The sequence below is a fragment of the Nelusetta ayraudi genome, unplaced genomic scaffold, assembly GCF_046127955.1.
Source record: "Nelusetta ayraudi isolate G7.1 ecotype Tasmania unplaced genomic scaffold, CSIRO-AGI_Nayr_v1 ptg000008l, whole genome shotgun sequence".
NCBI classification, from domain to species: domain Eukaryota; kingdom Metazoa; phylum Chordata; class Actinopteri; order Tetraodontiformes; family Monacanthidae; genus Nelusetta; species Nelusetta ayraudi.
This window is the reverse complement of record NW_027466058.1, coordinates 3,770,381-3,783,049: the sequence shown is the minus strand read 5'-3', so window position 1 is coordinate 3,783,049 and position 12,669 is coordinate 3,770,381. Positions and strand designations below refer to the sequence as shown.

Genomic DNA, 12,669 nt, shown 5'->3' with positions numbered 1-12,669 from the left:
AGCTGCATGCCTCAGCTCCTCCTGACATTTGCCTTGATTATGCATATGTTAAGTGTTTTTTTCTTTTTTAGCGCTTTATTGAGGATTCATACACACTGCGGGAGCCAAGAAACTTTGCCAATCATGGCTATCCTTCACTTTGAGAGTCGGAGGGACATAAATTTAGACGTTATGACAAATTATTTGTGCTGGAACATCTTGAAAACTGTTTATACCGAAGCTATGGACAACTACGGAAAATAGTTTTATATAACCACTTCATTTCAGAATTTAAAACTTAAAACTTTCCCTATTTTTATTTGCGAAACAGACAGCAGATGACGAGAAACCACAGAGAGAATACTTGCATTTCTATTTGCCCTAAGCTTGACATTAAAACTTTGTGAACAACTTGACTTCAAGTTCATGATTATCTTCTCTGTTCAAGAACAATCTTTGGCAAAGTCCTAAAGCAACTTCCTGATCCGACCCCTGTTGGCAGGTCATGTGACTGATTTGGTCACGGCATTAATCCGGAACTTGCCGATGACAACAATAGGTCAGTGACATGAACTCAAATCCAAGTCGAACAACTCTTCAATATCAATACATTGCTCCTTAAATAATAGTTGTACAAGTTCTATCAGTACAAAACAATATTATAAGTATTGTAATTATTTTAAATACAGTTGGATATCAACAAATCAAGTGGACTTTTTTTTTTTTTTTTACAAATCGATGATATGCTTAATAGTTTTTATATGGAGAATATTGGGATAAAATGGAATATCCATTAATAAAACGCTACATAAGGAGAATTTTCATTCGATATGAACACCAGGGCGACAAACTACTGCAGAAGCTTTTTCACTTCTGGCCAAACTACGACTCTCCGAAAAGTTTCACTTTGAGACACCACAGCCTAATGTTCCCCACTACTGGGAGTAATTGGGATAAGTATTCTGCCTGTGTCCGGTCATGAGCGAGCGAGCTGATGAGCCCAATGGTTGGCAGAAGACAGCCAATTTACAGGCCGGCGTGCATGGCGGACGTGAGCGGCAGCGAATCAGCGGCGCATCAGTCAGCTGCCACTCAGCGCCGGCTCGACATCAGCTGACCAGCTTCAGCGCCGCCCCCACCGCTGTGGCTCTCTTTTTCGGCTCAAGTGCACTTTTCTTCCAGTCGTATTATTGCTTTATGATGTTCGAGCCATCAGCGCTACTTCAGCCTTCCACGGGGGGATTTTGTTGAACCTGACAACCCTTTCAGAAAAACATTACCTAAACTGCTGCTCAGTGTATTCGTGTGAGAGCTTTTTTGTTTGTTTGTTTTCTTTCCTTTTTTTTTTTTTTTTTTCGCCAAACTGAGCACGGCCAGGGGAAAGTGTGTCAAATAACCGGCCACTTTATTAGGTACACCTAGCTGGTACCGGGTACTTCATAAAGCGGCTGGTGAGTTATATCTTATATCATGAGAATTGTGCATTTAAGTAGAAGCATTAAATGTTAATCATCTTCATCTTTGACTATCTTTTTGAAGCAAAAGCAAACAACAGTGGTGGATATACCACACAACAAAAATGCCCATGTCGCAATAACTTGTCATATGACGTCATTATTAGGAGCTGTCTTAGTCCTATGATGTCAAAATGTTAACAGTTTGCTGCAACTGTCAGTGAACCAGAGCATTAAGAGGTCATAATTCATGGGTTGGGCTCCTTGCATTTGAAATTTTCCACAGAATTACCTTGTTAGGGAACAACATGTTCTGCAGAAAGACACACTCAAAAGTGCACTCAAAAGTTTTGAGAAGGAAAAAATAAAGTTCACCTGCAAAAGTCACAGTACATTTTAGCATTAGCGTTCAGAAATTCCAACTGAAAGACGAATCTGCTGAACTTTTGTTGAGCGGCGTGTACACAGTGCATCAAGGTTGCTAGCGAGTGTGAACGTACCCCGAACAAAGGACAAAGTAAGAGAGGAAAAAAGAAACAGAGTCCTACCTCTTTCACAAGAGCGCCCGAGGTATCCAGTCCCGGAGCAGTCGCACACGTAGCGGTTCCAGCCCTCCCTGCAGACGCCGTTGTTTTGGCACGGGTTGCTCAGGCACTGTTTGGGAGGCTCCTTGGAGCAGGAGGGTTTGACCCCCGTGGCCTTCTGGACCTCTGCCAGGCGTCGCACGTCCTTACTCTGGCCGTCGATGAACAGATCCCGGATGCAGCCCACGTAGCCGTAGTTGAGCAACGCCGTCCACACCTCGGTGGGGAACACCAGGCCCATCTTGTTTTCCGGCAGACCCCCGAGGTAAAGGTTGTCATCCAGGTCCAGGATCTCGCTCTCGCCGGGGGCCGTGTAGGCGGTGCGGAGGGTGTTGATGGAGATGGTGCCTAAAAATAAATACATGAAAAAAAGATTTACTGCAATGATTATTATTTTTTTTTTTTGTTAAATTGGTCCACCCACCGACCGAACCAGCTCTAACTTTATTCACAATATGGATTAATTAAACTAAAATAGGTTTTAATTATCTGGCTGCAGATGTTAATCCTGTCCTGCAATAACTCTGACGTGCAAATATGGCCCGTTTAAAAGGGGTTTAATGAAGAAATTAGCTTAATTAGTGTTATCCATCTGGACAGGGTCAGGGTTTTCTTCATTTAGAATGACTGATGAGTGTTGATAAGACACATTAATCACAGAGCACCTAGTCTATTAGGAGCCTAATCTAGGATCCCTAAGAGTCTCCTGTCCGTTTTCTGGGTTTCCTCATCATAAATCACCTTTATCTATAAGGCGGTGGTCAAAAAAAGAAAGGAAATGAAAAAAAAAAAAGCTTCACTTCCCCCTGTATCATTTCACCCAGCCAAAAAAAAGAGAAGAAAAAGAAAACATCATCTTTTAAAACTTGATTAACAGACTGCAGGCTGCTATTCTTTTTTTTTTTTTTGGTTTATTTTTTTACCCCGTCTCACCCTCTGTTTGCCTCTGCAGCACCTGCACCGAGAGTTTGCACATTTCCCCCTCGCCATGATTTATTGCTCTCATTCAGGTTTAATTCTCGATCTAGAGCGCGGTAAACAACAGCGGACATGACCGGACTGTAAAGCCTCGCAGAGGAAGGCCTTACTGTGGGAATCGGCATGATTAATTTGTATATGGATCCGTGACTCTCGGTGCAGGAGCCGTTGTGGATCTTTAATTAATCGTCCCTGCCCTCTCTTCCTGCATAGCGGTCTGCTAATCTATGTTAGCGCCCTTTTGTGGATCCACATGGGGCGGACTGCCTGGGAGGAGTGGCAGAAAAATTTGTCGTGGCGTTCAAAAAAATAAAAAGGAAGAAAAAAAAAAATGCCGTAAAGTTATAATTTGCATTTTGAGTGGCAGATATGAACCGTGGCAGATATAAGCAAACTATTAGATGATTGCTTTTGGACAAATTTTCACAGTCCAAAACTGCCTGTGCGTGGGAAAAGAATGAGAAAATCACACGTTTCCAGTAGGTCAGTATGTTTGTGTTGGAGTATAAATGTTAAGCCTGACAAAAGTTAATACATTAATATATATATATATATATATATATATATATATGTATATATATATACATATATATATATATATATATATATATATAAATATATATATATATATATATATATATATATAAATATATATATATATATATATATATATATATATATATATATATATATATATATATATATATATATATATGTGTATACTGTAAAATAGGTTTATATTTTTATTTTTGTAAAGAAAATGCCTCACATTTTTTTAAATCACACCGTCATCATACATGATTATCCATCTCCCAGGTACAAGTATATAAAAATACAACAAATAAGTATATTCAAATAAATATCCATGACTTTGTCTCTAACCCTTTTTAGTTAAAACACAAACCTGTTGCCTTGGTTTCACTTGTAAGCGGTTACATCTGATTAAAGGAAACAATCTTGAGTCAACCCCTGTCCACTCCTACGATTATCTTGCCGCGACATATTCTTTGGAGACAAGGTCAGGCGGCTCAATTTTCACAAAAAGCCAGAGCCAGAGTGAGACAGCTAAGGACCCAGTGCGCAATGATTAACCTGGTCGCACTAACATGTTCCAGCTCTTTTCTGCAGGTCCTGGCCTCGGGCATCTGTTCCGGCACTTTCCCGGCTGCCACCCACTGCCCCAGCTTTCTCCAGGCCGCAGCTGTTCGAGCTCCCGAGCGCTGCGCACTTGGCAAGGGCCACCCGTCATGCCGCCAGAACAGCTCCCTTCGGGTTAAAGCTAACGAGCTCGCTACATCAAACTCATTAGCGAGGAGTCCTTGCTAGTGGAGCCGGTGCCCGGCTGAAGTGGAAGGGATTGCGATGGAGGTATACAGCACGACAGGTATGCGAGGAAATGACTCGTGCTCTGTGCAATCTGTGTGTACGGCTGCTGACATAAAGGAAGGAAAAACACAAGCTAGAGGCACAAGCATGTCGGCGCAAACTGATCTAAGGGGCACGCGCAGAAGGTTGTCACCGTCTTTAAGACATCTGTTTAGAGTGCTCCGCTCGCTTGTCACACTCTCATATGGATGCGTGTAACAACACAGTGGGGCTATGTTAAGTCAAAAGGCACTATAGGATCCCATGGGGACATGTGCCATCAGCGAGCTAGCATAAGAGCTGCATAACAACTCGGACGACGCGCCCGCGACTGGAGTAGTATTTTCTAGTCCAAGGAGGGGGCGGGGAGGGAGGGGGGGGAACATGTCCCCGCAAACGCAACCAAGCATAAAGGAGGAGGAGATGGATACAGAACAAGATATGAACGGGGAGATAAAGATGTCTGGAGAGAAGATGAAGGAGGAGAACACGATGACAGATAAGAAAACGAGCGACAGAAGCCGGCAGCAAATAATATCGGCGGCGGCACGCACCGGCCGTTCAATTTTCGCAAGGTTTGTCAAAACGATGACGCGGGCAATAAACGGGGATGAGCGACGGTGACAAAGACTCTGCTGCTGCCAGCCAACTTTTTAAACACTTGGGCCGTATTTCTGCCTCCTCCCTCCACGGCCTGACCCGCGAGTGGCACTCCATCATCAAAACCTGGAGGCAGGGGGTCCAAAATGACAGCTCAGATCTCTGTGGCACTTTCTGCACCAGCAGCAAGGCTCAACTTGGCATGGTGTCCCCTAACCCCGGTAACACATCCCCGAAAGATGTTAGACAGAGGATTAGTACAATCCAGTTAGGGCGATGCGGCCAAATCTCTCTATGTGATTGGATTCCCTGAAGGGACGGAGGCTTGAGAGTGGACTGTGTGTGGGGATGTACAAGTACAAGTATCTATATGTATAGACAAACTTATACAAATTCAATATATACACATATATATACATATATGTACATACAGAGTCTGTCAAAATAATGCATACACATCAGGGATAGAAAAACTTGCATACATATTGAATTTGTATAAGTTCGTCTATACATATAGATACTTGTAGAGTCCAAAGGTAACTTAAAAATACATTTGGTATTGAAATATTTATGCAAGATTTTTTTTTATTTTTTTTTTCCTGATGTGTGTACACATTATTTTTGGCTGTGTGTGTGTGCGTGCGTGCGTGCGCGCGCGCGCACCTAAAGCAGGGGGTGTGCATGACCGGGCAGGAAGTGGCAGCTATACAATGGAGCGATGTCTGCAGAACGCTCTCTGATGATGAGTGACCCGCAGCCCAAAAGCTCCGACTTAAGAGCAGAACGTCTTTTTTAGCATCCCTAATGCATTGAGGTTGGCCCATGCCGTCTGAGAGCACCGAGTCCATTTACGTGGTTACTTCCTGCAGGAAGCGCTGGCTAAACTAAAAAGAGGGGGGGGGCAGGGATGATTATCTGCCACTGCGCTGGCAGCAGGAAGCGTCGCCCCGCCGAGGACTTCGCTCTGAGATAATTGCCGCGTCTGGACGTCTGGCGTCGCACTTCTTGTTTGGAGTGATGTGCGCGCGCCGCCGCGTGTGTTTCGGCTGATAGGCGGCCGAGGGGACGAGCGCGCCGCGTGTTTCGTCAGATAAGGTGGCTCATCGCTGATGGCTGCATCGCTTCCTCTCTGTGATTAATGTGGCTTTAAATCCAAATGTTTAAACAAAAAAAAAAATAGATAAATAAATGAAAATATAAAGGGGATGTGCAAAGCCAGACCGCGCTTTTAGCATTTAGCACAATGTGCCTCACGTGTGGACAGTAAAAAATGGAGCAATGTGCAGATAAGGATTAATTATAGCATGAAGTTAATAAAACGGACTGCCCGCCTCAATTAAAACATGTCTTTAGGCTTTTTCAACCTCATTCTGCTCAAAAGAACAATTTCCCTTTTTTTGTGTATAGATATAGAAAAAATAAATTGCCCCAGCATTTACCAACATATCAAGATGTAGCAGCAAGTTTTCAAATGAAATAAATATTAAAATCCTTTCCCCTCCCCTCCCCCCCAAAAAAGAGCGCTATTGTGTAGGTTTTTTGTTTTTTTTGTGGGGCTGGATTAGCTCAAATCTGCTATTTAACGTCCCATTAAAATTACATGTATCCTGTGGGAATGGAGCCCTCACAACGTCTTTTCAGTACAAAAGGACGGCAAAAACCCAAAAATACTTCTATTTGAGGTGCCGAGCACACATCATTACGCCTTGTGAAAACAATAGGGCTTTGTGCTGCTCAAGGAAATGTGAAGATGGTGGATTTTTTTTGTCCTTTTTTTTTTTTTTTTAAATTCTAGATGCAGGGTGTCTGCAAACTCGCTCCACTCCAAGGAAATAGGCTGCGGCTTTCAAGGTGAAAGCTGTGGTTGATTTGCAGGGGGGGGGCGGGGGGGGGGGGCATATCTTTCTTTACAGACAGCTTGTGCGGTTTGGGCCATCTCTCTTTTTTCTCACCCGGCTCCTTTTAAACATGCCGAGTGGTCATGACGCAGGGATCCTTTATGTCTCACTGTAAGTGTCGGCGACTTGAGGGGAGGAAGAGAAGTTATTGGAAAATGTCATTAGTGCAGAGATCAGCACAGCGCGACACAGCGCAGTAACTGTCTCAGTCCGGGGAGAGACCACCTCCTGTTTCCATGGAAACTTCAGCGGCCTAGACAGACAGACAGCGGAGCGACTGGAGTGAGCTCAGCAAACAAAAAAAGATGTTCAATGGCTTTTCTTTTTTCTCCGTGTGTGTGCGTGTGTGTGTGTGTGTGTGTGTGTGTGTATGTGTGTGAGTGAGCCCATGTGCAAAATGTACAGGGGGGGGGGGGGGGGGGGGGCTTGCGAGACATATGACAAACGCAATCTAATTTGACGAGGTAACTGTTTCATATTTCATATTGCCAGCCTGCAATATTTTCATCGCAAAGGTTTATGTTGTTTTTTTTTAAAAGTCGTCACAAGCTGATGTCTCCCACGTCGTCACATAAATCAATCTGAGGCTTTCGGTTGGTGTATAATTGTACGTGACTGGACTTGGTGCCTTCAATAGCAAAATGAAGCCGTGCTGGTCTTATTTCCCCACATTGAAACCCCCGTCACTGATTACTAGAGCTGACAGTAGATTTTTTTTTTTCCGAAAGAAATCATAGAAAGCAGCATCAGTAGCTCCCTTAAATAGGCATGGAAGCTCAATTTAGCCGCCCCCCCCCCACAAACTTGTGCTGCTCCGGGGGTAATGAAACAGTTAATCTAATTTCCACCTCTTGAGATGGAGTGGAAAACACGGTCAAGGGGTATATCTAATTTGCAGTATGACATTGCGAGGCCTTGGCTCTGAGCGCACGCCAACAAATTGCAGCTTAGATAAGCAAATCAACAGGGAGCAGAGCGGCACAACCCGGACCTTGGAGGACACAGAGAGAGAGGGGGAGAGAGAGAGGGGAGGGGGTGGGGGTAGGGGTAGGGGCAAAGTTATTTTGGGGCAAGTACGTGTTGAAAATGACAACACATGGCGCGTTGGTTCCCTTTCACTGGCGTTTGAATGGAGTGTGTCAGAGAAGATGGAGTTCAGGGAAGAGATGCCAGTCAGCAGGAGAAGATGAGCACCTGAGCCCCAGCGCTGCAGCCCACGCCGTTGATATCACTAAAGACCGCGTCTGCTTCAAACATCTCGTTCAAGACACACTGTTGGTGCGATCGAAAGAATTCCCACTGAGAGCCAAGGCAGGGTTATTTAGAGACTGCCATTATAGGGGCCCAGTTGTAATCGTTAGTTGATGATTGGAATTAACAAGGCTAGGTGAAGCGTGGATGGTGCTACGCGTTTACTGGAGGAAGCAGAGGGAAACAAAAGCATCACGAGAATGGAGAGAGATCTGGCATGAACAGCAACACTGCTAGACTAACAACAGGTCATGTAAACTGAATGTTGGCTATGCCAGAGTTGATTAAAAAAAAAAAAAATGCAGTAAAACCATCTCAAACAAAAGTGAAAGCTTCATCGTGAATCAAAGGAAATTGTTTGGAATCAAACAGTTTAAATATTTCATGTTTCTTAAAGTGCATCATGGAAATGCATGTAGACTATAAATTTAGTTGGGGGTATTTAAGTCAAACAATGTAATGCAGCGCATGGTTCTGTATGATTATAACATAAATCCCACATTGCGCCGTCAATGAGCTCAAATATGATAATTTTGACATCAATAACTCTGGTGTTGCCTTGGGTATCGCAAAAATGTAATGCAACTGTGGGAGTTGAGGTTTTCATTACATTTGTTCTATTTGCATTTCAATTCAATACAAGTCAATTGCACACAATGCACCGCCCAGGCTCTCGCAGACCACATGAACTGATGTGAAGGGCTGGGTTTGACAGAGTCTGAGTCTGAGTTTGACACCTGCTCTAATAGTGTTCAGTACTTTTCACATCCCAACATTCTGTGCACAATTCCAGCAGCCAGCAAATTTGCAAAATGACAAAAGTTACCTGATCTGCCATCTCGCTGGAAATCCACATGATACCACTCGCCGTCATTGACCTTCTTATTGACTGCCTTGGTTTTGGTGGTTCCCGAGCCCATATCCAGCAGCAGGTACAGGTGGCCGTCCAGCATCTCGATGGCAAAGAAGTCCACCTTGAGACTCTGGGGATTCTTGGAGTCTTTGGGCTGCTGCTTGGGCTTGCCGTGGCTGAAGAGCAGGAGGCCGTTGGGCTCCGTGGTGCGGAAGTCGAAGGAGATGGAGCCCGTCTTCTTTGCGTTCCACTTGTTGAGGATGATGAACGACTCGGGCGTCTCGAACGTGATGGGGTCCAGCGTGGCCACGTTCTCGCACTTGAAGGCCACGGTGCCGTGGATCTTCATCTTCGGGTCGCCCAACTTGGCCAGCCTGGACAGCTCGAGCCTCACGTCGTTGTTTTTGTACACAACCTTGAATCAGGACGAGAGGAGAAGCAGAGTCACTGGGCGGCGCGTGTGATATCTCTGTGAAAGTGAAGCCGATTATACACTGTGATTTGTCTTGATTTGGCTGTACGTCAAACATTAGTTGCCCATGTGACTGTCTGGCCGCTGAGGACAGGTGCACTATAAGCAGGGTCACGCCAGGCTTCATTCATCTCTGTCACACTGCACCTCTTGAGCGAGGATATGAGACCGCTTCGCACCAAATGTCACTCGCGTTATTTTGCTTTCCTCCCGCGCCATGACTCCACCGCCGAGTCACAGTTTACTCAGCCTGGGCAGAGTGTAAACAAGTGAGACATCCATTTTATCTTCTAGCTTAGGTGTCAGCTCGAGGAAGAGACACCCTCTATTTGAAACGCAGCGGTAAGAATGTGTTATCAGGAAGCGTTGCCTCTACTGCTCTCCTTGTAGGCTACGTGTGGAAATAGGAGCGTCAAATCCCAAATGCTGCCGTCATGTGAGGAGTTCTCATTAAAGGCCTAGCACAGCTCTCATTTGGATAAACTGAAAGACAGGGAAAGATGTAAAACAAGCAAAGAGAAACAATCCACATTTTTATTCAGGGGAACCTCGCGCGGATACCAGTCGGTACTCAGAGGCACAACAAACTCGACAGAGTTATGCATCACGGCGCTGAATAAATGAAAAGCATTAGCGTGCTGACCTTTGAGCAGCAGCGGAGCCGAGGCGCAGGAGTGACTGACAGCCGCAACCCGCTACAAAGAACCAAACTGTAACGTCATTAAACGGCTCATCATTAATCTCCAGGCTAATGGTTGCGTAAAGGAGGCGCCTAGGAGGCAAATTAAATTCTGCCTCTGAAGGGAATCTAGGAAATTGTGTTTAATACTTACTGCAGACATGTTGCTATAGTTAGGGCTAAACTGTAGCAGAGACGTGCGTAAGTGGGAAATTGCCGCAGCATGCAATACTATGCCGTTATACATTATGTCTTTCAGAACACAGCAAAAAATAAAAAATACAAATAGCCATAATATAAATTGACATAATCTTCTTTGTGAAAGAAAGTCAGGTTTAAAATGAGAAATACAGTTGTTGACAATCAGCTATTTATATTAAAGCAGTATTACAAACATATAGCACATATTACAGATCATGAAGCGACTGAGCATGCTCAGCGGGTTTTAAACAAAACTAAATGCTCAACTTAATGGACGTTACTGCCTAGTAGTAGTGGTAGTAGTAACTGGCTACTTCCCACCTCACTCATCACACTTAAACAAAGAAACCCAGGTACACATTATAGCCACACACCAATTATTAATGTTCACTGGACAAACAGACTTTGGAATAATTTTTAGTGTCCAATTCATTTTACATAGTCAAAGAGTTTAAGTGCAATGGTTGCCAGTTCATAAAAGATTAAAGCAGGTGTACAAGGGAATGTAAAATTTAAGATCCACTCTTAAAAAGGTAAATGCCAAGTTAATGATCTGCCGTATATGGCTTTTAAGGTCCAGTGTGTTACATGAAGTTCCATCTAGTGGTAAGAAAGCATACTACAAGCAATCGTAGCATTGAACTATACATATTTATATATGTATATATATATATATATATATATATATATATATATACATATGTATATATATATATATATATATATATATATATATATATATATATATATATATATATATATATATATATATACATATATATAAATATATAGAATGCACTAAAGAACAATGACATCACTCACTGAATAATACGTATTGATTTTCCTCACTGTGTATTTACATGAAATGGAATGAATAGCTCTAAACCTGCACAGCAGACAGCAGAGCAAATCAAATAAATTACAGCTGTGGAAAGCAATGGCCACGCTCCCGATTCGCCGGCGTGCGTTCACCTGAAAATGGGGACACCGCCGATGGGATTGTGTTTGCATGGAGCATTATGTTTATCACTGAGTCACATCTACTGTGTCTAAATGCTCAGGTAGATGCTCATCGCACTGCATCTGAATTAGGTGAGCTCGGCCTTAAGTTTCCCGTGCAAACGCTTTTGCAAACGCCTGCATCAGACAGCGTTTTACTGCAAGGGAAAACAGGAAGCAGATAAAGGGGTTTTATCACTGAAAATGCGTTGAATGTAAATTGAAAGTTCCGCAGCAAAAGGTCATTTTGGCAGGAATCATTTCAAAGTATGAATAACAATTTTGAAGAAGGAATGAAATGCATCCTTGTCCTCGGCGTTTAAATTATGCAAAGGTGAAACAGATGTAGCCAATAAACCACAACCGCTTCCCTTTCTAGTTGAGACAAAGGGCACCTCTTTCGCTTTCGGTTCCAACTACAATCCGTGCCGCGCGAGTAGTGCTGCACTAATTTGTCATCAAGCTAGGGCTGTGACAACTGAGCTATCGCTGCGCCACTGTTTGTTTTTTTGCCATCAGGACCAACAGCCAGGTGCGATGTCCTCGCCTGGAATCTGCACGGGGATCCAGCTGCACAGCACAGCGTCATTCCACATGTTCCTAAACCCAGCCAGTAGTTCACATACCTCAGTAAGGATTGTTTTTAATCGAGTAGCCGCTTGTCAATGTGCACCCATAAAAGTCAGCCGCAACTTAAAAGCCAAGAAAATTAAACTGGCTATTGATTTAACGGTGCACGGGGCTCAGTTTATCGTATTGACATTCACATTTTTTTTTAAGACTGCATGATGGGGTTTAAATTATCCCAGAATCAAATAATAAAACAGGCAAATTATTTCTGTCTCCTCTCCTGGGAACAGTAAAAGCTATAAGCATTCTTTTTTAAAGATCGTGAGCAGTTCAGTGCATTGATTCTAGGACACTGAGAGCTGTATGGCGAGACACACTGGGGCAAAGCGGTGTTGAGGGGCACCGACTCCTGTTCCCCGCGTCCCTCATTATTTAACAACCCAGAGAATATGCTGTCACAGGTAGATCCAAAACTGACTATATGGGAGGTTTTCTTCTCCCAGCCTGCTTGTTAAAAGAGTTGGGCATGAGATAAAAGACAAAAAACAAAACAAAACATGGATATTTATATTGCTGTGGAGATTTGCCAATATCTTCCTCAGTGAATACTGGGGTAAATGCAAATGTTTTGGGTCGGGTTCCCTTCTTAAGCAGGGAAAATGCTGCTTACCATTCAGCATAAGAGCGAGCGGCATAAGTGATGAACCCTATATCGCATGGGTATGCCTTTTCTTTTTATTGGACCTCTTTTTCATCTCTAGAGATGAAGTGCATACTTAATGCATT

The 12,669-nt window shown here is 43.6% G+C and overlaps 1 protein-coding gene across 5 annotated transcripts in view; it reads right to left on the bottom strand.

Annotated features, from left to right (window-relative positions):
- LOC142883694 (neurexin-1a-like) overlaps positions 1 to 12,669 on the bottom strand; it is a 363,691-nt gene that overhangs the window by 143,424 nt on the left and 207,598 nt on the right. For all 5 annotated transcript variants that reach the window (XM_076018787.1, XM_076018788.1, XM_076018789.1 and 2 more), the window contains 2 exons: positions 8,936 to 9,377; positions 1,982 to 2,365 (listed from right to left, as the gene is read on the bottom strand). In XM_076018787.1, the coding sequence (XP_075874902.1) occupies positions 1,982 to 2,365; positions 8,936 to 9,377 (826 nt within the window). The remainder of the gene's footprint in view (positions 1 to 1,981; positions 2,366 to 8,935; positions 9,378 to 12,669) is intronic.